General features: G+C 33.7%; 2 protein-coding genes across 3 annotated transcripts in view; one reads left to right on the top strand and one right to left on the bottom strand.

The window, feature by feature from the left end:
* LOC122046910 overlaps positions 1-14,952 on the top strand; it is a 32,517-nt gene extending 17,565 nt beyond the window's left edge. For both annotated transcript variants that reach the window (XM_042607866.1, XM_042607865.1), the window contains 13 exons: positions 1,958-2,065; positions 4,605-4,694; positions 4,802-4,877; positions 9,978-10,074; positions 10,167-10,236; positions 10,364-10,540; positions 10,746-10,868; positions 13,326-13,409; positions 13,535-13,719; positions 13,804-13,942; positions 14,019-14,078; positions 14,260-14,328; positions 14,417-14,952. In XM_042607866.1, the coding sequence (XP_042463800.1) occupies positions 1,958-2,065; positions 4,605-4,694; positions 4,802-4,877; positions 9,978-10,074; positions 10,167-10,236; positions 10,364-10,540; positions 10,746-10,868; positions 13,326-13,409; positions 13,535-13,719; positions 13,804-13,942; positions 14,019-14,078; positions 14,260-14,328; positions 14,417-14,542 (1,404 nt within the window). In that variant the 3' untranslated portion in view covers positions 14,543-14,952. The remainder of the gene's footprint in view (positions 1-1,957; positions 2,066-4,604; positions 4,695-4,801; positions 4,878-9,977; positions 10,075-10,166; positions 10,237-10,363; positions 10,541-10,745; positions 10,869-13,325; positions 13,410-13,534; positions 13,720-13,803; positions 13,943-14,018; positions 14,079-14,259; positions 14,329-14,416) is intronic.
* Positions 14,953-16,427: 1,475 nt separating this feature from the next.
* Positions 16,428-23,996, bottom strand: LOC122046909 (2-hydroxy-palmitic acid dioxygenase MPO1-like). The gene is made up of 4 exons (XM_042607864.1): positions 23,499-23,996; positions 16,936-16,998; positions 16,761-16,832; positions 16,428-16,691 (listed from the first exon to the last, which is right to left on the bottom strand). The coding sequence occupies exons 1-4, from the start codon at positions 23,841-23,843 to the stop codon at positions 16,578-16,580; spliced, it is 594 nt and encodes a 197-aa protein (XP_042463798.1). The 5' UTR covers positions 23,844-23,996; the 3' UTR covers positions 16,428-16,577.
* Between the last annotated feature and the right edge of the window lie 3,687 nt (positions 23,997-27,683).

Below are 27,683 nucleotides of genomic sequence, written 5' to 3'. Positions count from 1 at the left end.
TCACTAAAACATACCCCTCAACTTTCTCATCTACTGCAAAACATCAATTAACTTTCAGCAAGAAATATTTCCGCACCATGTGTGCACTGGGTAGGTCAGTTGAGTCATTAATAATAACCTTGTAAGCACATTAATATACAATAGGATTGACACATTGTGTTTATCAGTTTATTAGAGAACTTCATTGGTTGACCACTAAACTTAAATTTTTTTAAAATAATATGTATATATCTATATACCCAAACACTTTCTCTTTGATTTTGTTCAGTTTTGTTCATTTTTTTTTGTGGTTCAGATGCTCACCCCCTTGAGATATTCAAGGTTATCAAAATAAGTGAATTTGATTGGAATATGAAAAGTCAACTGAGACCAAGTAATCAATTGGAAAATGGCAGAGAATGTCAAAAGCACTCAAAATGCTCAAATTTAGTTAAAAAGGTAGGAATTAGAGTTGTGAGAATTTGCCTGTCAGAAGATTGAGCAAGTCCAGATTGGCAAAAATGAGGAAAGATGGACACTGCATTATCTCTAACAAGAATAGAATGGATTAATAGGAAAGAGAGGAAGATAGTGTTAATCACTGGTTCTCAAACAATGTTTTAAGAAGAAAGTGAGGGAGACTAGTTAACTTGCATTGCTCACTGCTCCATGAGATTCGTCGTTTATGGAATGATTTCTTGGAGACTAGTGACAACTGACAATTACGTTTAATGAATAAATCACAAACGACAAATTACCGAACTGCGTAGGTAAGTTTCCAAAATACCTAAATCATATACCCAACTTTCAAAATGACCAAATCACGCACCCTATAGACGAACACAATGGACTTGATTCCATGTCAGTCCATCAGTCGGTTTCAGTCACATTCGAGCCAAAATTGGCTAATAGACCTAGAGAGCTTGGAATGACATGAAATCAGGTTCTATATGTTTGCCAAGTTCTGCTGATTGTATCCATACTCTCAAATATTAATTTGGCACACTATATTGAGAACAGTGAGCTTTTAAATACGATTCAATCTTTTTTAAAAAAATCGGTCTATTTTTTTTTAAAAAATAACCCTAATCGAGATTGGGGTAAATGAGGAGGGGTAAACTGAGTATAGGGTACGTGATTTGGTCATTTTGAAAGTTGGGTACATGATTTGGGTATTTTAGAAAGTTACCTATGCGGTTTGGTAATTTGCCGAATCACAAAAGTATGTAAAAGGGTTAATTACTTGTGTTGATTATAGCATATGAGCTGGGTTTTGTACTTTTGTATACTCTATATTTGCACAAAAGGAAATGGTCTCTGTTGTATTTTGCATTAGAGTCAATGATATTAGTAAAAAGGGTAGCTCGGTGCACGAAGCTCCCGCCATGCGGGTTCCCGGGGAAGGATCTATTATACGCAGCCTTACCCTGCATTTTGCAAGAGTCAATGATATTAGTAGTTGTGTTAAAATAAATTTAATGCGAATGATACAATGAAGATTTGAAAAAAAAGGTAAAAAAGGAAAATATGTATGATCTATTTTAAATATGTTTATTGAATCATCCTTTTCTTATATCGCCTTTTGTATTTAAATTACCTATTGGCTGACACCAATCTATCTAATCTACTTGGCAAATGGTTGTTCCGGTTCATATTTGTTTGTTGTATTGTGATACCTATAATGGTTTTTATTCTGTAATCTGTGATTTAACATGATTCATACAATTATCAACCCAGAGACGATTGCAACTATGCTATAACTATTCTTTTAGTTTGGGTCTCTGCTTATTAAAGAATGGTCCTTGCACTTGTTAAATACTATGTTTGGTCATTACTAACAGTTGACATGGACTATTCTATTTGCAGCCCCTTCCATTCTTTTAGTTTGGGTCTCTGCTTATTAAAGAATGGTCCTTGCACTTGTTAAATACTATGTTTGGTCATTACTAACAGTTGACATGGACTATTCTCTTTGCAGCCCCTTCCATTGAAGCGAGTAGCTGAGGGATTGGGAGTCAGCAAGTCATTGGAAGAAAAAGAAATATTCAAACTATTTACTAATGCTCTATATATCCATCCACCTGAGGTTTGTAGCTTTCTGTTATGCTTGTGCTGTGTCTTTTATTTCACAAAATAATACGAGATTCATACTAGCATTTGTAAGAGATGGTTTGGCTACCAAGATATATAGTGATATATTTAAAAGAGTAGTTAAGTTCCAGCTAATGATGTTAGACCATGGGTGGCAGTATTGGGAATCCAAAAAACTTGAATATCTTCCATATTGGATTTGTGGGATTGGAATCAATTTAAAAAAAAAATTCAAAAGCTAAGGAAACATTAAAATAACCAAGAAAAATATAAAAAAACCTAAAAATCATTTGTTAATGATTGATGGGTATATGCAAATACTATAAATTAATGAAGTTTTACTTTGCTAGCTTTATTTACACACAATTTTAATTAAATTAACTTTAAAAATTAATTTTAGTTAATTAAGTCATGTTAAATCAATTTCAAACCTAATTAACTTAATTTTAAATTTTAATCAATTTAATTCTAATTTAATCAATTTCAATTATGAAATAAAATATATTAAGTAATTTAATTTTTAAATGAAAGGAAGTCTTGACTCAACGGTAAAATTGTTGCTGTGTGACTTTATGGCCGTGATTTTGAGTTTCGGAAATAACCCCTTGTAATATAGATAAGATTGCTTATAATAAACCTAATGTGGTCTTCAGATCTTATATTGGCGAGAGTTTTGTATATGGGGCTGCCCTTAATTTACTTAATTTTAATTAACTAAATCATTTCTATTTTTTTAATTAATCTAATTAAATTTAATTAATGTAACTAATTTTACTTTGTTTAATTAAATTAATTTTAATGTCGGATTAAAATAAAGGACAACCCAGTGCACGAAGCTCCCGCCAGCGGGGTCTCGAGGAAGGATCCATTGTACGCAGCCTTACCCTGCTTTTTGCAAGAGGTTGTTTCCAGGAGTCGAACTCGTGCCCTTTTTGGTCAGATGGCAACAACTTTACCGTTGCGCCAAGGCTCCCCTTCTAATGTCGAATTAAAATAAATTAAATAAATTTAATTTATTAATATTAGTTATTTAAATTATATTTAAAATTTAAATTGATTTAATTGTAAACAAATTAATTTAAAATCTGTATGAATTTAGTTTATTAATTTCAAATTCATATGAATTTAATTTATTAATTTCAAATTCATATGAATTTAATTTATTAATTTAAAATCAGAATTAATTAATTATTTAAAATAAATAATATTATTTAAACTATTAATTAAATTAATTAGATAAGCTAATTAATTATCAATAAACTATTAAAAATTAATTAATTTTGTAAATTATTAATAATAATTAAACCCAAATTAATTGTCTTAAATTATTAATATAGTAGACATTCTATAATATATTAATTTAATTTTTTTTATTATCAGTATGGTTAACTATTAATTTTTTATTAATACTTGGTGTGGATGGGGAGGAGTTGTGATTTCCTATCTGCACTTGCAGCAATCCTGAAGACACAAAGATGTCTCAAATTACTAGATCCCATTGAGTCATTTTTAGTTTCTGGCCTTTCTACATCCATCGAATATTCGAATCCCTGATCATCTTCACCTTGAACTCTATTTCTTTCAAATTCACTCGTTTTCCCTATATCTCAACTAATTCCTCTATCTTATATTAAAATTCTTACAGGCATTAAAAATAATTGACAACAATCATATAATTGTGGATATGAATTCATGTCAAGCACATGGTTGGCAGAATTTGTCAATTCGAATTTGGATTGCCTGAGTTGGATTGGTATCAGCTAATGTCGATTCACATTTGAGTGAGAAATCAAACACAAAATTTAGATTATTCATGTAGAAATTGATATTGAATTCATATTAGTAGCTACTAATTAGTTGAGATATAGGAAAAGTGATTGGATTTGAGAGAAATAGAGTTAAAGGTAAGGAAGATAAGGGATTTGATAGAGGCTGGAGGTTAAAACAATTTGATGGAGGCTAGTAACTCATGATGTCTTTGCGTCTTATGAATTGAGTATCAATTTCTCCTTGAGTAATCCAAAATTTTCAAGTCTCAGGGTGTTTGATTTCTCTCTCAAAAGTGGATAGAGATCAGTTGATCCCAATCCAACTTGGTCAATCCTGATTGGGATTGACCAATTCTGCTAACCATGTGCTTGACATCAATTCATATCATATGATTGTTGTTAATTGTTTTGAATGCCTGTAAGAATTTTGATTTAAGATAGAGGATGATCTGAATTAGTGCAATACAAGTAAATTCTATTTTATGAGATAAAAATAATGGCAAAAATCCATGTTATTTTCAATTATATGGTAGCCACATTGATCTTATGTCTCCATGTCTCATGATGACAAATTTCCTTTTCTGGCAAATGATTGAAAAGTGAAATGGAAGCTGGTTGTTAACACATTTTTCCTTTATTTAGAGACACCTGATGGGATGCCAAATGGTTGCTAAAATTGACACAATTTTTATAACATTATGGCTGTATAAACACACTTGCAACCTTTTGTGCTGTAGAAATATGATTCAGTTCTTTTGCTTGCAGGATGACGAACAACTTAGAATATTTAATAAGCAGATTGAAGAAGACCGAAGAATTATTTTGTCAAGGAGCAATCTTATTGAACTGCACAAGGTTGTATACACTTGCTTTTTTCTGTTTATTTTAATATGATATCCTACATTTACGAGAGGCTACATGTTGTAATTTCATAATTGTTGATGGGCCCTTTTATTCTATAGGTGCTAGGAGAGCATGAATTATCATGCATGGATCTTTTGCATGTCAAGACTGATGGTGTGCTCCTAACAAAGCAAAGTAAGACTGTACATTTCAACTAACCTCTAAAATTTTCTATCGTCCTTATGGTTGATTTCTGTATGATTTAATAAGGCTAATGTTTCTTTCATTTGATGCCTTTAGACATGCCAGACATTTAATAAGATTTCTGTTCATGTTTTTTTAAAAATTATGATTTGAGTCCAATTTGCTCTTATCATGTCTTTCTACTTGATCATTGATGTAGCAGGTTTATATTCATAGTTGTACTAAAAGCCTTTTATTATGCTGTTTCCCAGTTGTTAAATGTGGAATAGGGTTTCCCTAATTAGTCTCTCTTTTGCTGCTTGTACTCTGCATCTACACTCGTTATATTTGTGTTAGATGTTGACATTTGAACATTGTCACTGTGTGGTAGGTCACTACTAGGCGTTTAAACGAATCGAATCGAGCCGAATATGAAGAAAAATCTAAGACTCGAATTCGGCTCGAATTAGTTATATTCGAGTTTGAGCTCGATTTGAAGCTCAAAAAGTTTAAAATTTTTGGTTCGGATTCGGCTCGAATTAGAGCTCGGGTTCGAGTTCGGCTCGAAAGATTCGAATATGTTCGTGAGTAGTCAAACTATTGCTCAAAAATAAGTACTCGAAAGGTTCAAAATTTATTTATTTAATATATAATTATATTATATTAATAAAATATTAAGGCTCGCGAACGGCTTGTGAACTATCGAACTAAAAAATTTGGGCTCGAGTTCGGCTCGAAAAAAAGTTCAAACATGTTCGAGTTCGGCTCGAAAAAAAGTTCAAACATGTTTGAGTTCGGCTCGAATTCGATATGATCGGATACGAACAAATATTTATCGAGCCGGCTCGAAAAGCTTGTGAACCGGCTCGATTCGTTTACACCCCTAGTCACTACTGATCATGTATAATTTCTTTTAGCATAGCTGACTTCAGCCATTGTTGATCTGCCAGACACTTATATCCACATTCTTGTTAAACTCGTGTACTGAGTCTGCATAACATAAGTTTCCTCTGTATAATATCTCATTTACCATTTTCAATGTACATCCTTCTAGTTTGTATATTTACAACTGGGTCCTCATCTAACATTTAAGATTTTGCACCATTTTGATTGGCATGGGATTTAGGTGCTGAATGAAACTGTTGGCTAGTTGGCATGAAAGGATTTCCAATACAAGTCGAAATGATGTTGGTACTTGATAATACATTCCTGGTTTTGGTCAGTGTCAACTGAGACAAGAGCTTTGCCTCCAAAAGGGGCATAAATGAGGCTGTTTTGTCTATTGAATATGGATGTGGGCCCAGTTGGCGTGCAAGCAGGCAGGAAAGGTGGTAGCTGTGTGGAAGAGGTTGTACCATGGAGAAAGGAAAGTTGTGTTGATGTCGTGGGTGGAAAAAGTACTGGCATTGAATGGCTTATAGGGCAACTGATATACCTGCCAAGTTGAAAAGAGATACCGAGTAAGTGAAGTGTGGGTTGGGTATTGAGGTTTGAAACTAGGTTTTGGCAATCAGTTATATTTAAAAGATATTATTTATACATGTTATATATAGCATATAAATATATTATTTAACATAGTATATTATGTATTTGTACGGATTAAACAACTTAAGAGCCTTTTTTCCACCTGAATTAATTCAGACAGATGATACAAAGTAGGGGTGTCAATTCGGGTGGGTCGGGTCGGGTTGAGTTTTTTTTTTTTTACCCAACCCGAACCCGAATTCATCCCAAAACACCTAAACCTGAACCCGGCCAACCCGATCAACCGGAACCCGACGCATATAACCCGAAAATCCGATTCAAAACGATTTTTTTGGGCTATTTTTCCTATAATTCTTCACTTTTATCTTAATACTCCATCATTAATTCATTATCATACAAACATGATATTAATATACATAAAAACATCTAAATTTTTAAAATAAAATTTGATTTAACCCAAAAAAACCCCACAAAACCCTATATTTAAGTCAACCCGGGTCAACCAGAACCCGACCCGACCAATCCGAAAATTTTTAACTCTCCAACCCTCCAACCCGAACCCGACCCGAACCCGAAAATGCCCAACCCGAACCTGATTTTTTTCGGGTCGACTCGGGTTGGGTCGTCGCGTCGGGTTCATTTTTTACACCCCTAATACAAAGTCTTCACTTACCAATTATGCTGTTTAATAATTAGATTAACATTGACATTAGTACTATGTTGTTAATGTTTATTGTTACTTCTAACTTATTGATGAATATATATTTGTTTTATAGCATTTTACACTGTTATATTAATAGTTATGTTTTTTGTTAAAAATTGGCAACACGTGATTGAGTTTTGCTTTGAATAAAATTTTAAACCAATTTACTATCTAAATGCTATAATTTTTTTGGTAATGAACAAGCTTAGTAAAATTATATTAAATAAGTAAAATACTTCAAAATTTGTCTTTGCCTGCTTTAATGTTGTTTTGCTTCTAAAAAATTCTTAAACCAATTGCCTCTTTGAATGCTATAATTTTATTTTTGGTAGTTATCAAGCTAGGTGAAAATGTGAAATGAGGTTTAAGAAGGCAAAAAACTTCAAAATTTGTCTTTGTCAAGTGTCAGCATGGTGGGATATTGACTATATCATTTCATTCCAAACGGGAACTAAAACTGCAACATAAGATGATACCATCTGACAAAATTCATCATTCATATTCTTTGTGCTCCATTTTTTATTCCATACAAACTTATTTTATTTTTCCTTTTGTTTTTTTTTTCATTCTGATATCACTTATTTCTCATCGATTCAATTTGATACCTTAGATTTTGGAATGCCCAATATAGTTCTCATATCAATTTTGATAACCATGATGGTAAATTTTGGTGTTTCTAAGGTAATTCAGTTTTCCAACTGATCTGTATTACCTCTTTAAATTAAATGATGACCTTGCATTATGATGCATGGGACTACAACTGACTTCCCGACAAGCGCATGCCCTCGGAGAAAAACTCCTCCCATCTCCTAGCCATTTGGCGGTCTGTTATAAGTCGATCCCGTGATTTACCTCCCTTCACATAACCTAACCCGGGGACGGGCTATGAGGAGCGCCTGAGGTGAGCGTAATCACATTTTGCTACAATGGGACTAACTTAGACCCTAACATCTTAGCTTTCTCAAACCCATGAAGCACATATTTTTATTGTTGAATAGAAATATCTTCCCTTGAACAACAACCTCTATGTTAAGGAAATTCTTTAGGAGCACGTTAAGACAAATCATACAAATCATGTTAGGCTAGAGTAGTCATCAATCATTAAAGGTTATAAAATATTTAAAATCAAGTTTTGAGTAGATGTGACTTGGATCCCAAATATTAGAATGCTCTAAAAAAGCACGCTTCTTAACATATTTTTCTAATTGACTACACTCAAGAAGTTAAGATTGTCTTTTTAAAGTTCTGTAGACATGGACAACCTAGATGACTATTTAATTGAGTGGAGACAATTCAATAACAAGAGGGTACAACCATCTCTTAGAATTAGAACCCCCGAGACTCATGCCCTATGTTGATCAGCCATCAAATCCTGAATGGAAATATAATTGTCTGTAAATGTCATTGGACAGTTCAATGGTATTGTGAGTTTACTTACTAGCGATAGATTCAAAGGAAAATTCAGCATATCAAAATACAAGGGAAAGTGATAAAGATAGAGCAATTGAAACCCACCCAATGCTATGACCAAGAAGTATTACTGCACATATGGACACTGCACACCTCAGTGAGAGATGAAGCATTCAGCCACCTGTTATTACTTGACAGTTATTTCTCGTTTAACAGAGTAGATCCACTATAAATGCATCCACATTGTTGTGATTTATTGGTCTTCTATGTTTAATCATCCCAGATTATTTGCAGGCACATATATCTTGTTGCTTATAAGCAAGATATGTTTGTTAGATTGATACCAGTCATTGCTTGCACTGATACAATTCAATGGGATCCTGTATTATATTAGGTCATGCCAACTGGAGTCTCTTAAAATAGTAGTAAAAACAGTAAAATGAACAATATGGGGTTTGGGGGGGGGGGGTAAGATTTTGACCTTCTTTCTTGCAAAAAACATGTAGTAGTTTTGAGCATGGTAAACACAATCAGATGATTCAGTGTTTGAATTATCCAATTTGATTCATCTTAAATAAATTCGAACCCCATGTCCGAATCAGAATCAACCAGGAATCAGTCCAATTCAGTTCTAGTTTGACTGATACAGTTCGATGATAGCTGATTCATGATACAGGATGTAAATTTTATGGAGTAAATTCAGTGATTTTGTGCTAAGAAATTTGTTTGTGTTTTGTATTCAATGAAATGCCCTCTTTGTTCATTCACTTGTTCGCTGTCCTCATCAAACAACTTTGACCAACACACTTGGAGATCAACCACCGACATCCCTTGTAGTTGGCTGCCTTTCTCACACATATTTAGCAAACCACAGCATGACCAGGTACCTGCCTCACTCCAAGGACCTGCCTTAGACCAGGTACCTTTAACAAACCAGCAAATCAGCACATGTCCTTACTCCAACACTCCAATACCAATGGACATCCTCAGCATAACCAAAATACCAAAAATTATTAGATTCTAGCATCTAGATAAACATCAGACTTACCAGAAAATTCAGATTCAGATTTCAATCACTATCAGGCAGGAACTAAGTTATTGTCCTGTCAAGATAACTACCAGAATATGTATTTCCGTGTCTACTCACTTCCCACTTGCTGGTAGACTTTGATTCATTTTGATAAGTGAATGATTATGTTTGATTTCACATACTTTATTATGATACTTCATTTTTTTTTATAACCCCTTTTGTCTATTTGTGGCAATCTGCTATTGTGCTTATTAGGTTAATTTCGTTGAATAGAATATTTTAATAAGTTTTAGTTTTTTTTTATTTTTTGTCTTATTTATGTGATTAATACGAACCTTATGTTTCACGATTTGATACGATTCACGATTTAAACCTCGATTAAATAACCTTGGTTTTAAGATGTATGTTCCTTGATTGGTACTTGAGTGGTATTTTTCTGATTTTTTCATCCAAAGTCTCAGTCTTTTATTTGAAATATTTGTAGAAGCTGAGAAAGTCATTGGCTGGGCTAAGAATCACTATCTATCCTCGTCTCTTCTTCCCACAGTCAAGGGTGATAGGTTGATGATACCTTCTGAAAGGTAACCGATAATTCTTATGTTTATGACTTTCCTTTATTTTTTAAGATTTGTTTTTATATTTTTTATGTGACTTTTTTCTCCTTGAGATATAGTTTGGACATTGCAATTGCAAGATTAAAGGATGAGGAGTCAATTTTCAAAAAGCACTCTCAAAGTCTAGCGGTATACATGCTATCATCGATATATTTTATTTCTCTGTTCCTTAACCAGAATGAGTAGTTTTATATCGTATTTGTTGGTTCATATTATGCATATTACTTGGTTTTCATTGCAAATATATTTGTTGCAGATAATTACCAAAGATGAATTTGAGAAAAATTTTGTGTCAGCATTAATTCCCCCAAATGAAATAGGCGTGAAATTTGATGATGTTGGTGCTCTTGAAGATGTGAAGAGGACGTTGAATGAACTTGTTTCGCTACCTATGAGGAGACCTGAACTTTTTTCTCGCGGCAATCTCTTACGGGTAATGCCCTTTCACTGGACAATATGCTTCTCTGCATTCTGTATTCTATTAGTTTATTTCCTTCTAATTTCAAAATGCTAGCATGTCTTGCCTCTCCTTTTGCCATGCAATTAAGTTACTATTGTTATTTGTTATTCTGTTTCTGTTAAATGGGCATCTTTGTGTCTTACTTATGGCCGAGTTGTAATAGCTGGTAAACTTTCAGCCATGCAAGGGAGTCTTGCTCTTTGGCCCTCCTGGAACAGGCAAAACTCTTCTTGCAAAAGCACTTGCAACTGAGGCTGGGGCAAATTTTATCAATATAACAAGTTCATCACTTACATCAAAGGTAATTAAAATTTCTTTACCTATTAAGTTTCATTTATTCCAGTTTGGTTTATAAACTACGGACTAGGTAACGCGTATTTCATGCGACACTGATCGAGAATCATATGGACTTTGTTCTGTCTTCACATCTCTCTTCTACTAATGTTTCTTCACAATAATGCACAGATTTTTTTTTGTTAACTTGAAAAGGAAAAGACAAGTTGTTCAGTTCAGGCATTAGTTTTGTAATGTTATTTTTTAAGTTTATTTATGTTCTTTGTTTGTATGCACATTTTAATTTATCTAAGTTGGTATGTTCAAAATTGCATTTTTTTATTGAACCAAAACTTTTGCACATTTTATTTATTCATAACATCACTTTGGAATTGTGATTTAGGCATGAGGGTTGGAGTTGTTTTTTAGTGGATTTACATTTAAAGTTCTTTTTTTTAAAATTTTTTTAATGGAGATTTAAATTTATGAAATTTGATTCTTCCAAATTCTTCATTCCATTATTGATTCAAAATTTTTTCTTGGATGTTATTCGTGGAAAGATAGCCTAATATTCATCTGATTAACCCCTGATTTACTTTTATTATTCCTTCTAACTCTAATTTTGTGGTTTTAGTGATTGGTTTGCATGGGCATTGAGTAGTTAATTTGAGTTATTGATGCCAAGGTTAACTGAGTTGTTGTGCTTCCTGATGGGTCTTTATTTATCAATTTTTTTTTTGTTTCTGTCATAGAACATTTTTGTCATCTTATGTCATCTTGATGAATCTTTATTTATCAAATTTGTTTTTGTTAGAGATCATTTTTCCTATATTTTTGTCTAAGCATTATGTAATACCTGCTATTTTTATTTTTAATTAATTTTTTTTTTTGTCATTATTTTTGTCACATTTAGATGAACTTGTCAAAAACATTTTTCAACCTTAGCTTTCCATGCTTTTCCTATGGATTTCAAAATATTAACCATTCTAGGTTTTTTGTTGATCGATAGCAACTCATACCAACACAAGATATGCAAACAATCAATGACACCTTCTCATTATGGCTATCCACTGGATGCCTAGATGGAAAATCCGACAAGCAATGATCAGAAGTTCCCAACTTTAAACCTTGCACAAGATAAAAATTAATAAACTAATAGAGAAATATTTCATGCTGGACCTAACTTGATATTTTAAATTCTATATTAACATACTATACACTTGTAAATGTAATAGATAAAACTTTACAAAGAAAGCTAATATAACAATTGCATGCATAGGGTATTAAGGATTCATGAACCCTAATTTTCTTTGCATGTTATTCTCATCAAGATGTTTTGGCATATATCTTGGTGCTACATAATATATGTACAAATTCTCAAATCAGTTGTAAAATACTTAGATATGACAGTTGCTTTGTAAGCATTTTTTCTATATTTATTTATTTTAATTATTCTAAGTTTAGGTGCATAATTTTAAATATCTCAATTAGGGCAAATTTACCAAATTGTTATCTGGCCACTCTTAGATTGGAATTGGAATAATTTTTGTTATATGATTTGTTGTCTATAGAATAATATATTAATGTCCAGACTACGTTTCTATTTTTAAATATTTTACTGATTTCTAGTTTTTGAAATTTGAGGCAACAACTGTAATATTCAAAATCAGTAGGATAAGTTGATTTGATGGGTAGTATGCTTATCTTGAATGTTTGGAACCCTTGTTTTGCATTTTTCAACTCAAGTTTAAATTAGAAAAGTGAAAAAATAAGGATGTATATTTGTTACTATCCAGAATCCTCTGGTTGTGATATTAATGGTTTTAAGCATGATGTGTCTCTTTCCCAATTTGAATATTGGGGAAGTCATATCCAATCAATATTTTGGATAGAAGTTAGTTTTTTATGACACCGCACCATGGCACAAGGTATAAGAATTTTGGGGCTTTATCCTAATTATACACGGCCACAGCTTGGTTAAAAGTACTCTTTTGAGATGCAGAGAATCCATCTTGATTCTATTTGGTGCTTCTATTTCATTGAACTTTTACTGCTTGAGAATGTTTGTGGGAGAATGAACTGAGATGTATAGTTGATTTCAAGTGGATACATGTATTTAGCTTTTGTATTTACTTAGTTCCTTGTCTGTTAATCATAAAAGGGATTCATCATGTATATGAGTATATCAAAGTTTTTAGAAATTTGACCTTTGTTTTGCTTACAGAAAAATGTTTAAACTGATCATTGACCTTGTCAGGTTGCAGTGTATTATACTTTCTACTATTATGTTCTTTTATATAATTCTTTTCTTCTGATTAATAAAACAGCTATATATTGGTTCAGATTAAGACCAGGTTCGAACTTAGTTGTTTTATTGACTGACTACACAAAACTTCAGCACCATCCTTTTTTTTGTTCTTAGTTATTCTGATCGCAGTTGATTTCTTTATCGTGATGGTTTCTTTTTGTGTTCCTTTGAATACAGTGGTTTGGTGATGCAGAGAAGCTTACCAAGGCCCTTTTCTCTTTTGCCAGTCGGTTAGCACCTGTGATCATATTTGTTGACGAGGTAGGCATTGGTTGTTAGGTACTTGTTTTATATGCTGTATTCTCAATCCTTTTTTAAGTGTAAACAGTATTCGTTGTCCTGTTATGCTTGTTCTACTTGGAAACTTTTTTCTTGTTGTCTAATAGGTTGATAGTCTACTTGGAGCTCGAGGTGGTGCTTTTGAGCATGAAGCAACAAGAAGAATACGAAATGAATTTATGGCAGCTTGGGATGGACTAAAGACCAAGGATAGCCAGAGGATCCTTGTCCTTGCTGCTACAAATCGCCCTTTTGATTTGGATGATGCAGTAATACGCCGACTGCCAAGAAGGTAACGAGAGAGAAGCCTGAAAACATCGAATATCTACTTTTTTATTTTCATGTCAATAACTGATTAATAGAGGATTGCTTGCAGGATTTATGTTGGTCTTCCTGACTCTGGTAATAGGAACAAAATACTTAAGGTACTTCTTGCTCAAGAGAATCTGGAACTTGACTTCAGATTTGATGAACTTGCCAATGCCACTGATGGGTATTCAGGAAGTGATTTGAAGGTATACTTACAATTGACATTGTTTTCATCATTCACTGTCAGACTACAATTGCACTTTCTGACATTTTAAAATGCAGAATCTGTGCATAGCAGCTGCTTATAGGCCAGTTGAAGAGCTTTTAGAAGCAGAACGGACGGTAGGGTTCTCTTGTTTTATCTTTCCCCCCATCATGTATCTTTTAGCTATTGTTTCAGTTTGATTTTCATGCCAAAATTCCCCTCAATTTTTTCAAAGGCAACTACTTCCTGTTTTAAACTATTTAGTCTTTTGTATTTCTCTGTTCTTTGGCTCCCTCACACCAACTTTACTGTGATCAGAGAGGTAAAGTTACCATGCCGTCGTTAAGACCACTACAGTTGGATGATTTTATCAAAGCAAAATCTAAGGTACTAAAAATACTACAGGTTGCTATACGTGATCCTATTTTCATCTACTTAGAATTATTTCCATCTCCAAACTTGTTTCTCCTATTAGGTGTGTGCCTCGGTTGCTTATGATGCTACCAGTATGAATGAACTAAGGCAATGGAATGATCAATATGGCGAAGGTGGGAGCCGAGCAAGATCACCTTTTGGGTTTGGGAACATCCGTGGAAGATAAAAAAATTGAAAATCTCCAGATTTGAGGCTAGCTCCATACCGTTGAAAAATGTTTCTGACCTCTTACATCTCAATTTTGGTTTTATAATTATCTTTTATCTATTGGTAATTGGTCATCCCTGTAAGATTAAAGCAGTCCATGTAGACTCCATTCTTTCTTAGGTATCGCAATGCAATGCAATGCAATGCTGGGCATAGCACATCTGTAACAGTATGTAGTTCTCATTTGAATGGGTTTCCTTTTCTCCAACAAGCACTGCAGCTCCTTTTTTTTTCCCTCTCAAAGCAGGTGTCTACTTTAGTCATGTATATAATAAAGGCTGCTTATTTCTCTACACTATGATGTCAAGTAACTCGGATGTCGTATTGTATCCGATGGTAATAACCTCATGGAGAAAGAACTTAATATCATTTTGTATTCTGTTTCTGTGCAATGTCTGCGGAGATGTGTTAGTCAAAAATTGTACATGGCAATTGATCTTGTGAAACCTTGATCTCCTGAGAAGATAATTGATTCTCAATCGACCATGACCTGTAAAAGCCAAAAGCATCAGATGATGAGCTAGTTCAATGCCTATTTATTAGAAGCTGCCCTTGATGGCGAATCTGGTCATCTAGTGCATTGTCTTTTGAGGAGCAAAATATCAAACACTGACTGTTTTAGAAGTGAAAGCAGGTGAGATATGTCGCCCATTGCACTGATTATCAGTGTCTGCTGGTTGAGGATGAAAAACTCTACTCCCACGCAGAAGACCAGCTCACAAAGGATTAACTAGATAGAGTAAGCCTGCCCCTGTATAAAGTTGTTAAATTTACATTAGGACGGTGATTCCTCCCTTATAGTTGAGTTTAACTATTATGGCCTAATATTCTAGGAATTCAATTTAAGTAAACATTTATATTTGATCACTGACTGGTTTTTGTGTAGCTATCATGAGATGAAAAAGATTTAGGTGATTGAGCTTAGGTGAACTTCGTAGATCAACTATAAAGTTGCTGTGAGGAGCTTCAATTTTGTTGGTCATTGAGTTTGATGATGGATTTAAAGGTCCATTTGTTGTTTGAATTATGGTAATCTTAGGTTTATTCGTGTAGATTGATTGTATTAATGCGATTCAAATTTTAGGTGGAGTTTATTATTTAAGGAGTTTCATCCTAGTTTCTAAAGGTTCTCTGATACGTTCTCTTGTTTTTAGATCGACTTTCAAGTATTGAAGAGTCAAATAAATCGGGCCAAATCTCAATACCCCCTTAGTGATTGTCTTCGTTAAAGGGTGTCTATTTCAAGAGTTTTCTTGACTTAAGATTAGACTATAAATCAAGAGTTTACTTGACTATAAAGAATCTAGCCACTAAGTGCTCCGTAGCTTATTGTCAGAACTTATAATGTCATATTGTCACATTCATAGAGGCTTACTCCGACGTCTCATTTAAAGAAATGATTTAGTGGTGCGAGTGTATTATAGATTGTGAAATAAGAGGAATCTACAAACCACGTTTTATCTATTAGTTAGTATTTTGTGTGTGTGTGTGTATATATATAGAATCAAAAGAAAAGCTTGGTATATCCCTTATAATATAAGACCATCATTATTATTCTAAATGAGAAAGGTGCACACACTAACAATTAGGCAATTTTTACGTTCAATATAATATGGATTTGTGTGCATGGAGGATAGGTAAACATAGAAATGGGATAATATCCCAAGTTGATATATAAATACATAATTGTTGAGAATGCGTTTATCAACAATGAGGTACCTTTCTAGGTTGAACTCCCTATCTGCATACTCATTTGGTCTTCGAGTGTCAAGTCTAGAAAGGAGTTGCACACCAATGATGTTTAAACTCCAATTGAATACGGTAAAAAAAAAAAATTACAAGTATGACTGCACATGCATATATTTCACATATGATTCAGGAAATGTATCAGGGCAAACGTGGTTCTGTTCTTGTAAAATCGACTGTGTTAATTTTTAAGATGTACAATGTAGGACTTGAACATTCACACAGACAAGTGTTTGAGTTGCTACCATTCACAAAGACTTCTTTTGTTTGCTCGCCTGCCATTCTTTGCGGTCCGCTTCAATCTTTGCGTGGACGTTGGCGTGGAAACCAGGATACGGCTCATACCCGATAAAATTAAGTGCCTGGATGAAAACTAGAAAATTATTCTCCATACCAGATCCTCCCTAGTTCAAGAAGTTGGATAAAGTTACCTCAAGCAGAACGAAGAATGGAGCCATCAAGAAGGCTTGAAAAAGGTTATCAAGAAGAGCGGGTGCTCGTTTCTGTTATAGTATGCAAACAACAAATTGATCCCTAGCGAAACAATATATAGATAGATATATTTGGCCAATAATCAAATTTATTAATTCAGTGAGTAGGATGCACCTCAAATACTCCATGGCCTATAAATTGGAAGGTCCAGCAAAATAACTGAGCTGCCAAAACAACCTGTTCAAAATGCATTTGACAGAGCATCAGTCTACATAAATCTGGAAATCAAGTGCAATACTCGTCTGCGGTTTAGATCCAAAAATGACTACAATTTGTAGATGAAGTTTCCTGTGTACGTCAATACTTTAATCGATATTAAAAGAAGGCGAAGAAAACATGCTTCAGGATAACAAACTGACATGAAGCTTGACTGATGTACTTGGCTATATGCACCAAACTATAAAACCCAACTACTTGGATTGAAGACCCCCTAATGGAATTAAAACCTCAGAATTCAGAAACCATCACAAGAGTCAAGAGTACACGTTGGTCATAGAAAAAGCACAAGCAAATTTATGTCTCTTTTAGAATGTCAAACATTGCAGAATCAGAATCCAGATCAGGAATCAGGATTAACTAATCTGAGAATATTAAAATCAGTTTTATGTAAACAACTGAAATCAGGATACAATGATATTGTAAACTAGAAAAATTATAAATTAATATATTCTCAACTACTAAATAAATCAAATTTATTATACAACATAAAATAATTTCTTATAGTCATCAAATGATCAACAGAAGTTCATACATTGCAAATCTATTAAACTCTTAGTAGTTACAAAATACTTAAATTGTTGATAATTATTTGATGATTAATATGGAGGTAAGTGTTTAAAAATTTATATTAAATAGCCCACCTAAAAATAGTTGGTAATTTGTATTAAGTCTAAAAAATCTAAATATTTAAATATAAGTACCCAGTTACATGATTGAATGAGATTGTTTGCCTGTTTAATATAGATATTTAAATAGTGCTTTAATCACAAATCATATCTAATTTTTAGAAGTACTTAACATAAATACATAAAATAGGCAAAAGAAAATGATATTAATACACTACCGATGAGACTAGCTCATATTTGCCTTATGTAAACAGCTCTGTTATCCATCTGCCATCCTTCCATCTTGGGTTAATGACCACAAACCTCACATCAACCAGACACCACACCGAGGTTTAAACTTTACTGTTGAGCAACACGTTATTGCGCATATGCCTTGTCCAAAAAACTTCAATGATGCAGGTTAACCTTCACCAAGGTTGACCTCTACCTTGATTTGACTACTCCACTATGTTATATGTGCATTAAAACTATTGCAAGTATGGTGAAAGTTTCAACCTTTGGCCTATACTATTTCAATATCGTGCCGATGTTCTGATGTATAGTGCAACGAATTTGAGGTGGAAGGAGGAAGGAGATGAAGAAGAAAAAGAAGAGAAATAACTATATGCCTACGTTAGCTATCTAGCCAAGTTTGGACTCTGTGTCTCTCATTTGAAATAATATGATTTTGACATTATGTTGTATGAATATAAGCTAGAAAAAATAACAAATAATATTTAAATTAATTTTAATTTGTCTTGTAGCATGCACCATGACCTACAAGTTACAGGTTTAAGTCTCAAAACCAGCCACTTACAAAGCAAGAGAAGGTTGTGTCCAATAAACCATTCCCCGAGACCCCGCATTGGCAGGAGCTTCATGCACTGGATTATCCTTTTGTAGCATGCACCATGATCAACATCGACAAAGGAGAGATTCTCTATGCCAAATAGTATTGAGTTTAGTAATTGATCTGAGTGATACGTTGACTCCAAGATCTCAAGCCATAGGTATCCAACATCAAAATTAAGAGTGATTTCATTGACTCCATTGATTTTTGGCAAAAGATTATATATATATATATATAAAATACAGACTTTTGTTTACTTTCACTTTATTGTTTTGACAAAATTTACAAAGAAATATCAAATTGGAGTTTGCCATCCAACACTGTTGAGATCGACTGATTTTTCAAACTATACATATCAATGATCGGAATGTTAAAAACTAATACAAAGAATAAAAGGTAACCAAAAGAATGTCTAAATAAAATTTTACCAAGTTAGGGTTTTCTCGACTATATATCAGATGTTGATGTTACTCCAACGAATTGATATATAACAAAAATACAGGAAAGAAAACATATTGCATTTTTCATCTGTACAATAAGAATGTAGAAACAAGGAGAGGCTACCTAGTTGCTTCCTTACAAAATCGGTATTTTATAAGGTCAGCATATTCTGCATGATAACTTAACTCATGCAAGTCGCTTGAGTAGGAAAAACAAGCAAAAAGGACCAACTCAAACCAACCATTGACATTCATTTAGTGAAGTACAGAAGGCATAAAAATAAGAACTTTTAAATTCCAAGTATAATTAGTGGGGTATATGCATCTTTTTTTCTCCAACATTGGCTCTATATAGTCATACTAATGTAACAAATAAAAAAGAAGTTGCAGATGCATAGAGAGGAATTATAGAGACGAGGACAAAAGAACATAAAAAAAAAAATTAATGAACAGACTAGATTATAAACCTACAGCTACCTTTGCATCATTTACATAAGTCCTTAAATCATTCTTTCCAGTCAATTGACACTGGCCCAAATATTGTTAAGCATCATAATCAAAGATAAATTTTAGTAGAAAAAAAATGTGTAGGGCATTGTAGTCAATAGCATTCTAAGAGTTTCAATAAATTTACTAAATTAAAATTTAAATAAAATATATAGATTTATATAATGTACAATTTATTTTCTTAATTAGCCCGCAAATCCAGAATTTCTATTCAGAAATTTACAGTTGTCTAACTTCTAAATTAATGATTTATCTAGTTGAATCAGTTTTTTTTAGGGTTGATAAAGTTGAAAGCAGTTTAGCAATTTGTATGAAATCATTAAAAACTAATATAATCTCAAGCTACTGAAAAATTATGCAGTTGTCACATAATAAAAAAGAGTGCCATCAAATCCCCCCAAAAATAGAAAATAAATAATATTTGCTTACTCCCAATTTAGAAAAGATGCAATACTATGCAATGGTTAAAAGGCAACTTATTTTTCATTTCAAAAGGTGTAATCTTTTTTGAACTCAAGTCAAGCTGGAGATACCACAGAGGTCTCAAGTTTGTGAAGATGAAAAAAATTAACAAATTGCAAATGAGTGTTCAAGTATTTAATCTCAAAAGAGAGTAAAGTGGAGAAAATACCTAAGTTTAAAATTTCATGTCATGCTAGGGTTTTTTTCCTTAACTGAAATGATATTATTTTGGTATCATGTCGCCGTTTAGATAAATTGTGCTAGTGGTGAATTGGAAGTGGAAGGAGGACACAGATAAAAACAAAAAATACAACTATATACATAAATTCAAATGATATTATCTTGTATGAAGACAATTATTGTGGTCAAATGGAAGACGAGTTAGATATGATATGACTTATAAGTCTATTAATTTTATCCTTATTGGTATTATATGAATCAATATGATAAGATTTAGTTTCTATTTTACAAGATTTTTTTCCATATTATTGTTATTTTTAAGATTGCATTTTGGCTCAACATTATTCATCTATCATATAATTAAAGTTCATTTTGGTTTAATTTTATTTTTTAATAAGTTAAATTTCCTTTTAGTTGTTAGACTTATTTTTAATGCAGTTTCTTTCTTATTTTTATAACAAAACAAAATTTGTATTAAATCATATTGATTCGTTATGGTTTGTGCCACTTCAAATACATTTGTAAGAGCGGTATATTTTTTATATGTGAATAGTATCATATCACATGATATAAATCATGAATTGTATGACTCTAATAACTATGCTTCCTGCCAGAAGCCACCATAGGATGGAAGGCTTTTGCACAATAGTTGACTAGATGGAATGGGCACTTATAATGGACGAGTTTGTGGAGGCATCATATTATAAAGGTCCTGATATTGGGTGCAAGAAACTATCAGAGATGTGATATATGTCCAAAGAAGATGAACTAAAGGTAGATGATAAATCTATTCATCAACGTTGTCAAGGCCTTGAGATAAGACGACATGCATCAGTACAACTGAAGTACATGTGATGATGGAGTGACAATTGGATAGTTCATTAGTAGGCCAAGCAACCTTGATTGTGATGATGATGCAACATAATATTGCTTGAAGGTGAGTCTGGTGGACACTAGATTAATAAAGGAGATGAAAAAGGCCATTGTTGTTGCATTGAAGGATGAAAGCTAGATGAGTAGTAGAAAGGGAGAAGCATGGAGGAGAGATGACGCACACAACTACTTCACACCTGAATCTTCCATCTCAAAATGGTTTCTTGCACCACTTGCACTACTACCAAGTTGAAAGTAAAGAAATATTATTTTTATAAGAAAAACATACTGCTATAGCTACATATGAGGTCCCAATCAAGTTAAACTAACACTAAATTGAGTTAAGTATTAAATATTGCAAATAATAGTAATTGTAGCAAATAGAGGATCGCCAATACCAAGGATAACTTAACTTGAAATATGGACAAAAGATCAAACCAGTCTAAAAGAAAACTTGGATAAGAAAGGTCCATATGTGCAAGTGGTCAATGGTCACACAAAAGAACAACAAGAGGACAATGACAACAAACTCACTAACCCATAGTCACAATTGCAAATTGAAAAATCTAAGGATTCAATGCCCTCTATTCTCTCATATCAAATGTCATGTTGTTGCATACCCTTAAGCCATCAAAGTCATTGCATGGCTTCCCACCCAAATCCTAGCCTCCCACCCAAATCCTAGCCTTTCCACACACTTAGAGAGATGATAGGAACCATGGTTTGGAATCTCATACAGTACCGTGCAGCATGGTCGAAATGTATTATACGGATAAATTACCAAAATTTGATACTACTCGGTACAAACAATGTCTTTTGTGTCGTTGTATGATGTTATGCCACTGAATGATGTTATGCCAACACTTAATAGCCCTTGATATCCCTTGACATGTTATAATATGGGTAGAGATAAATTAAGATAATGCTGTCTTCTTATTCTTTTCTTATTTAGTTTTTCCTCCTTTCACCTCTAATTCACCACTAGCAGCATATATTGAAATGTTGGCACAAGACCAAACAATATTGTTCTAGTCAAAGACGAAAATTTCAACATAGCTTGGGATTTTGAACCTTAGTAGGAACCTAGGTTTTAGTTACTTCAACTTTATACATAAAGTCCTTGTTTAGGAAGAAGGATGACTTATTTTAATCTCTAAGAAACAAGACAATGTGAATCCAAAATTTGCAATGATGGTTTCAAAATGCACATGTAGGTGACATGCAATTGCTGTATTGCATAGTGCATAAATGGATGCATAAAACATTTGCAACTAAAGTTTTAAATGCACATGTGGGTGGAATGCAATTGTCATATTGCATATAAGTTGGCAAAAGACAATTATGCTCGGCCCCGCCAACCCATCCCAGGACAACACGGACGAGGTAAATCACGGGTGACTACTAGCCCTTGGAATAGTGACTGACACATGAAGGAGACATTTACCTCGACTATGCCGAGATTCAAACTCCAGACCTCAAGTTGGCAAAACCTCATGCGCTAGCCATTAGACCGCCTTGAGGGGACGCCATATTGTATATAAGGATGCATATGCGGTTGACATAAAATACAAAAAAAATACTTATAATTAACATATATCCGATAAAGGATAATAATAAGCACATTGAATTCAAATTTACATAAAAAGTAAATGTCAATCATATGATGCAAAAATGGACAACATATACGGTTGGAAAGTTGACAATTATTTTAGGAAGTTGATCAAGGAAATCCTTGATATGAGGCATCCCTTATTATGGACATCCCTTGCTACGAGGATCCATTTAGGAATAAAATATTTTAATTTATTATTTTATATTTTTTGATCTATATACATAATCAATGTACAATGTATATATACACATTAATATGCATAATGAAAAAGTAAGAGAGAATTTCATTCCACGTTTCTTGTCATGGAATCATAGCTCTAGTGTTTTGTGCCTCTGAGATTTTCTTTTTCTCGACATTTATTGCCAAGTTTTTGTTTGTTCTTTCTCGTCTTTCAGTGTCTATTTATTGCTGGTCTTCATTACCGATATCCTCTTCTTCTTCCTGTTGTGCTGACCTTGATAGTTGGTATTTTTTTTTCTCATATTCTACAATATCTAAGGTTGCAGAAACAAACAACCCTCCTCAATTTGATGAAGAGTGACAATAACCCATCTTCTTACTAGTGAATTACTGAATATCAAAATACCCACCACTCTTAAAGACTCAATGGACAAAACTATTTGAAATTGTCTCAGCTAGTAGTTAAAAGATATAGTACCTTTGGCATTCTAATAAGGTTACAAAAGCAAAAAAAATATACAGGCACCGTGTTTGGTTCTCGGAGAGACAAAAAAAAGTTTGAAAATTAAAGAAAACTGATAAGGACATGCAGACAGTAGATAAAATGATTTAGGACGAAGGCGTGCCCAAATCTTACCATTTCTGCTCCAAGATGAGCAGGGAAAGAAAATTTTCAGATCTACAAGCTCTCAATTTCATCGAGAACGAGCGAAATTGTATCAAATTGTCAGAAATAAAATAAAACTTACCTTCCAAGCGAGGGGGAATCCGAGGCGAAGGGCGAGGGCACGGCTGCCGATCCAACAGAGGAAGCAGAGGAGGGCGGCGAGGGATCCAGCCTTCCTGTCCATGAGGACGTAGAAGAGGGCGTAGACAAGGGCGAAGACGAAGGCGAAGTTAAGGGGCAGGGTGCCTGAATCGGCGAGATGGAAGGGGAGGTGGAAGAAGGGAGGGGTGAATTGGAAGAGGAGGAGCGATGTGAATAAGAGTGGCCAGACGAAGAGCGTGTGGATGAGAACGTTGATGGGGTCGCTGTGGTAGGCGCCGTAGAAGGCAAACTGGCGCTCGAGATCGAAAAGGGCCTGCTTCGCCATCGCTGCTGTTCTGCTGCCGGTGGATCGATCGAATGATAATTCCGGTGAGAAGGAAGAGAGGCAGGTAGGTCTAATTTTCCAACAAACCGCCGCGAAAAAGGATAAGAAGAGGTCGCCGGGGCGTACACGCCGTAATGACGTTGTTTAAAACAGTTTGAGCGAGTGGAACGTTCTTGGGCCGGCTCAGAGGAGAGGGGCCACCACCGTCCTCAAGACAATGCACCTGATCTGTCGTACAATTGACTCATAATATATGTAGATAATTAAAATTATACGACTACTAATCAAACCAATCTGTCATGCGAGTATCATATGTTATCTTTGCGCAAATTTATATAATTAAGGGTCAAATCTTGACAGATATTGAGAAATTATCCTCTCATGATTAATTTTAATTTTTTAATTTATTCTCTCGGACAATTCGGAGGGGTGCCAAGGTGAACAGATTCCACCGTCACGTAATAATACATTAATTTGGTACAGTACACTACGTGTTCTCCAACTTAGCCCAAGTTATGGTATCATGTCATTCTCGCCTAATTAAAGACCAGTGGAGATCCCACTAAAAGTTAGACCAGAATTGAAATACTACCTTCAATTTCTATCTTTCTGTTAAAAATATTTTCATGAATATTCAAATAAAGTTTCTTATTTGCATAATCCTGATTTTTAAACTAAATGAATATTTTAAAAATATACTTCTAAAAATAGAACCCTTACTATATTTCTCCCTTGAACTATATTCTTGCTTAGCTCCTCCATATAGAAAATATCTATTTAATGGATCGAGGGAGGACCAATTGTCTAATATTTCATAAAACATTCTATCAATATATGCATCCAAATGATATATTTATTATAATGGAATATGGATCAATTTCTGACGGACATATACTTTTAAAAAAAAATTTCTCTCACCCCTTAGCCACTTAATGATTTACTATAAGCTGACTTTGTAATTTATCTTCCTTAATATAATTTAAGGACAGACTATGAAAAATATCTAGGATGAATATAATCATCTTTTATTACAATATATACTTCCAAGTGTCTTTTAAATTCAATCTTTTCATTTGCATATTGCATAGTTATGAGAATTGTTTCACCATTTTCCATTAAATTTATTCTTATATTTGTGAAAATGAAAATTATGACGGGATGAATATAATTACTTTTCGTTACAATATATACTTCCAAGTGTCTTTTTAAATTCAATCTCTTCATTTTTCATATTGCATATGAGAATTATTTCATCATCTTCCATTAAATTTATTCTTAATTATATTCATGAAAATGAGAATCATGTCTTTACTAATCAATACGAATTAAATAATTAATCACAATTGGAGTTACTTAATCATAATAAAGTTATGAAATGTGAGTCATTTAATAGAGAAATAAACCATAATAATGAAAGTTATTTAATAAAATAATATGGATCATTTAATAAGAAATAAAATTATTTCTTATACGTGGGCCATTTATAAGAAATAAAAATTATTTCTAACATCCTCTTATTTATTTTTTTTTAATTAGTACAAAGTATTCAACTTACGTCAACTAATGTAGGGTGATTAGTTCGGCTCCACGGAAATTTTCTATCGATTACCAAGATAAATCGGAAAGCGCTTGCAACATACGACTCTTCAATTCAACATTCTTAGGTTAACCGTCCATTAAGGAAAATTTATCTGTTAATTTACCGAAACTAAGATTTGATCATTAGATGCCTAAGAAACTAAGAAGGTGCCCTACTATTGCATCATTACCCTGGGGGCTAACATTCTCCTACTTAACCCATATCAAAATTTTCATTTTACACTACAACAAAAATGTTAAAAGACAATACCCCAAAGACAACGGTTTTAAGAGAAACCGTTGCGAATTTGATCAAAGACAACGATTTTTGACAAAACCGTTATCTTTGAACTCCCCATTAAATATAAAAGATAACGATTTTCTGAAAACTGTTGTCATTGAGTGACTTCTTTTTAAATCAACAACACCTTTTACAACGGTTTTCTAAACCGTTGTCTTTATGCGCGTTTTTAGGGGATACGACAACAGTTTAGATAAAACTGTTGTAATTTGACTTTGGTTTTTTTTCTCCTCGCTCGCAGTTTTGCTTTCCCTCCCTGAATATCTTTTCGGCGCCATGTTTTCCCCTTCGCGTTCCGGAACCCTAGCCATATTTCTTTCCCTCTCCTCATACAATCTCTTCACGCCATCCTGTCGACCGACCGTCCACCTCCGCTGGATCTTCCTCCACGACGCGCGGTGTGCTCTCCTCTCATTTCTTGGTGAGCGGATTTCTGTGCAGGTCCGGATCATTAGGGATTTATCATCGGATCAAGTTGGAAGAATAATGGCGAAGCAGAGGAGTGACTGCTCCTTCCTTTACCAACTCCTCCGCTTTACAGGTGCATTCTTCTTAAACGGTTTTAAAACGTTGTCGTATCCTTCGTAAACAAATTTTGAGCATATAAACAACAACGGATAAAAATCGTTGTCAAATGTCTACAAAGACAACGGATTCAAAACCGTTGTCGTAGGGCAATACATTCTACAACGCCCTCAGTTACAACGGGTTTTTGACCCTACGACAACGGATAATATCTGTTGTCGTTTGCAGGTTTTGTTGTAGTGTTAAATATAATGCAGAAAGTGTGTTGTCAAAACTACAAGTGTACGATTATATCGTCAAGTAATAAAATATTAAATCCACAGAAACTATTGATTAAACACTAGCCAAGTTCATAAATCAAGTTATTTAGACGATCAAAAGTTGTGTTGGTCACGAATGCAAGAGAGAGAGAGAAAGAGAATTATCGAGAGAGAGAGAGAGAGCAAGTGAGTAAAGAGAGAAGTTGACTTTGGAGGAAGATTCTAGAATTTTAGTTTCACTATGATGTTAGTTAATGTCCCTAGGCATTATTCATCTTCTTATCTCTATAATTACATTCTTGTATGGATTCTAATCAAATTATCGACATGGACCTATTAAGATTACATCGGAGTGTTTACACTAATTTCCAACGTCATTAAGTAAAGAAGTAACTCTAGAAAATATATTTAAAGGGATACCCTCTATTACTAAGGGCCCCACGGTTTTACTTTCTAGAGTTTTCTCATTTACTTCATAATGTTAGATTAATACTATTAAGTAAATAAGTAACATAGAAAACTTGGTTAAAGATATATCCCCTATCACATAAGAGCCCCTCGGTCATATAGTCTAGATAACACAAATCACTTCCTAATATTAAGTTGGGGAAAATCTATTAGACTCTAATTAGCTAATCCCTTGCAGAGATTTGATCCCCACTTCAAGGCGATGACTCTAGAAAGTCTGATTAAAGAGATACCCTTTGTCACTAAGGGCTCCCCGGTCATACAATCCAAAGAACCTCCTCTACATGGTGATCAATCCTTTACATCCATATGCATTTACAATACAAACATTTAACCAAACACAAACTATGTACAATACAATAGAATAAGTCATAAACACATCATAGAACAAGGAAATGGATAAATTCATAGTTCATATATCCACATCACATCATAATTACTCTTTACATCCTAGAGTTTGGAAGTCTACTCTATGGAGAAGGAAGAACAAACCAAAGACATAAAAGAAAATATTCTTACAACCCAATTCTGAGAATGGAGGAGAAGAAATGCTCAGCGTGGAGATTACCGGTGTTTTCGGGATTCTTCCTTGCTCCAGAGGTGGACGGATTATCACAATGACTCTTGAATTGTAGATTTAGGGTTCCCCACAAGGGAAGAACCCTTCCCCAAGAAAAGGGGTGGAGCCCCAAATCCAAGATACTCCTC

Source organism: Zingiber officinale, chromosome 2B (genome assembly GCF_018446385.1).
Source record: "Zingiber officinale cultivar Zhangliang chromosome 2B, Zo_v1.1, whole genome shotgun sequence".
Classification (NCBI taxonomy): Eukaryota; Viridiplantae; Streptophyta; class Magnoliopsida; order Zingiberales; family Zingiberaceae; genus Zingiber; species Zingiber officinale.
Note: the sequence above shows the minus strand (reverse complement) of the source record. Positions and strands in the feature narration are given on the sequence as shown.

What these genes read in the sequence shown, in the direction of transcription:
- LOC122046909 (XM_042607864.1), bottom strand. Translation starts at nt 23,843, where the DNA reads ATGGCGAAGCAGGCCCTTTTCGATCTCGAGCGCCAGTTTGCCTTCTAC. An exon ending in TAGGCCATGGAGTATTTGAG is followed by an intron (nt 16,833 to 16,935) that starts GTGCATCCTACT and finishes ATACTATAACAG; the next exon opens with AAACGAGCACCCGCTCTTCT. An exon ending in CATTCTTCGTTCTGCTTGAG is followed by an intron (nt 16,692 to 16,760) that starts GTAACTTTATCC and finishes GTTTTCATCCAG; the next exon opens with GCACTTAATTTTATCGGGTA.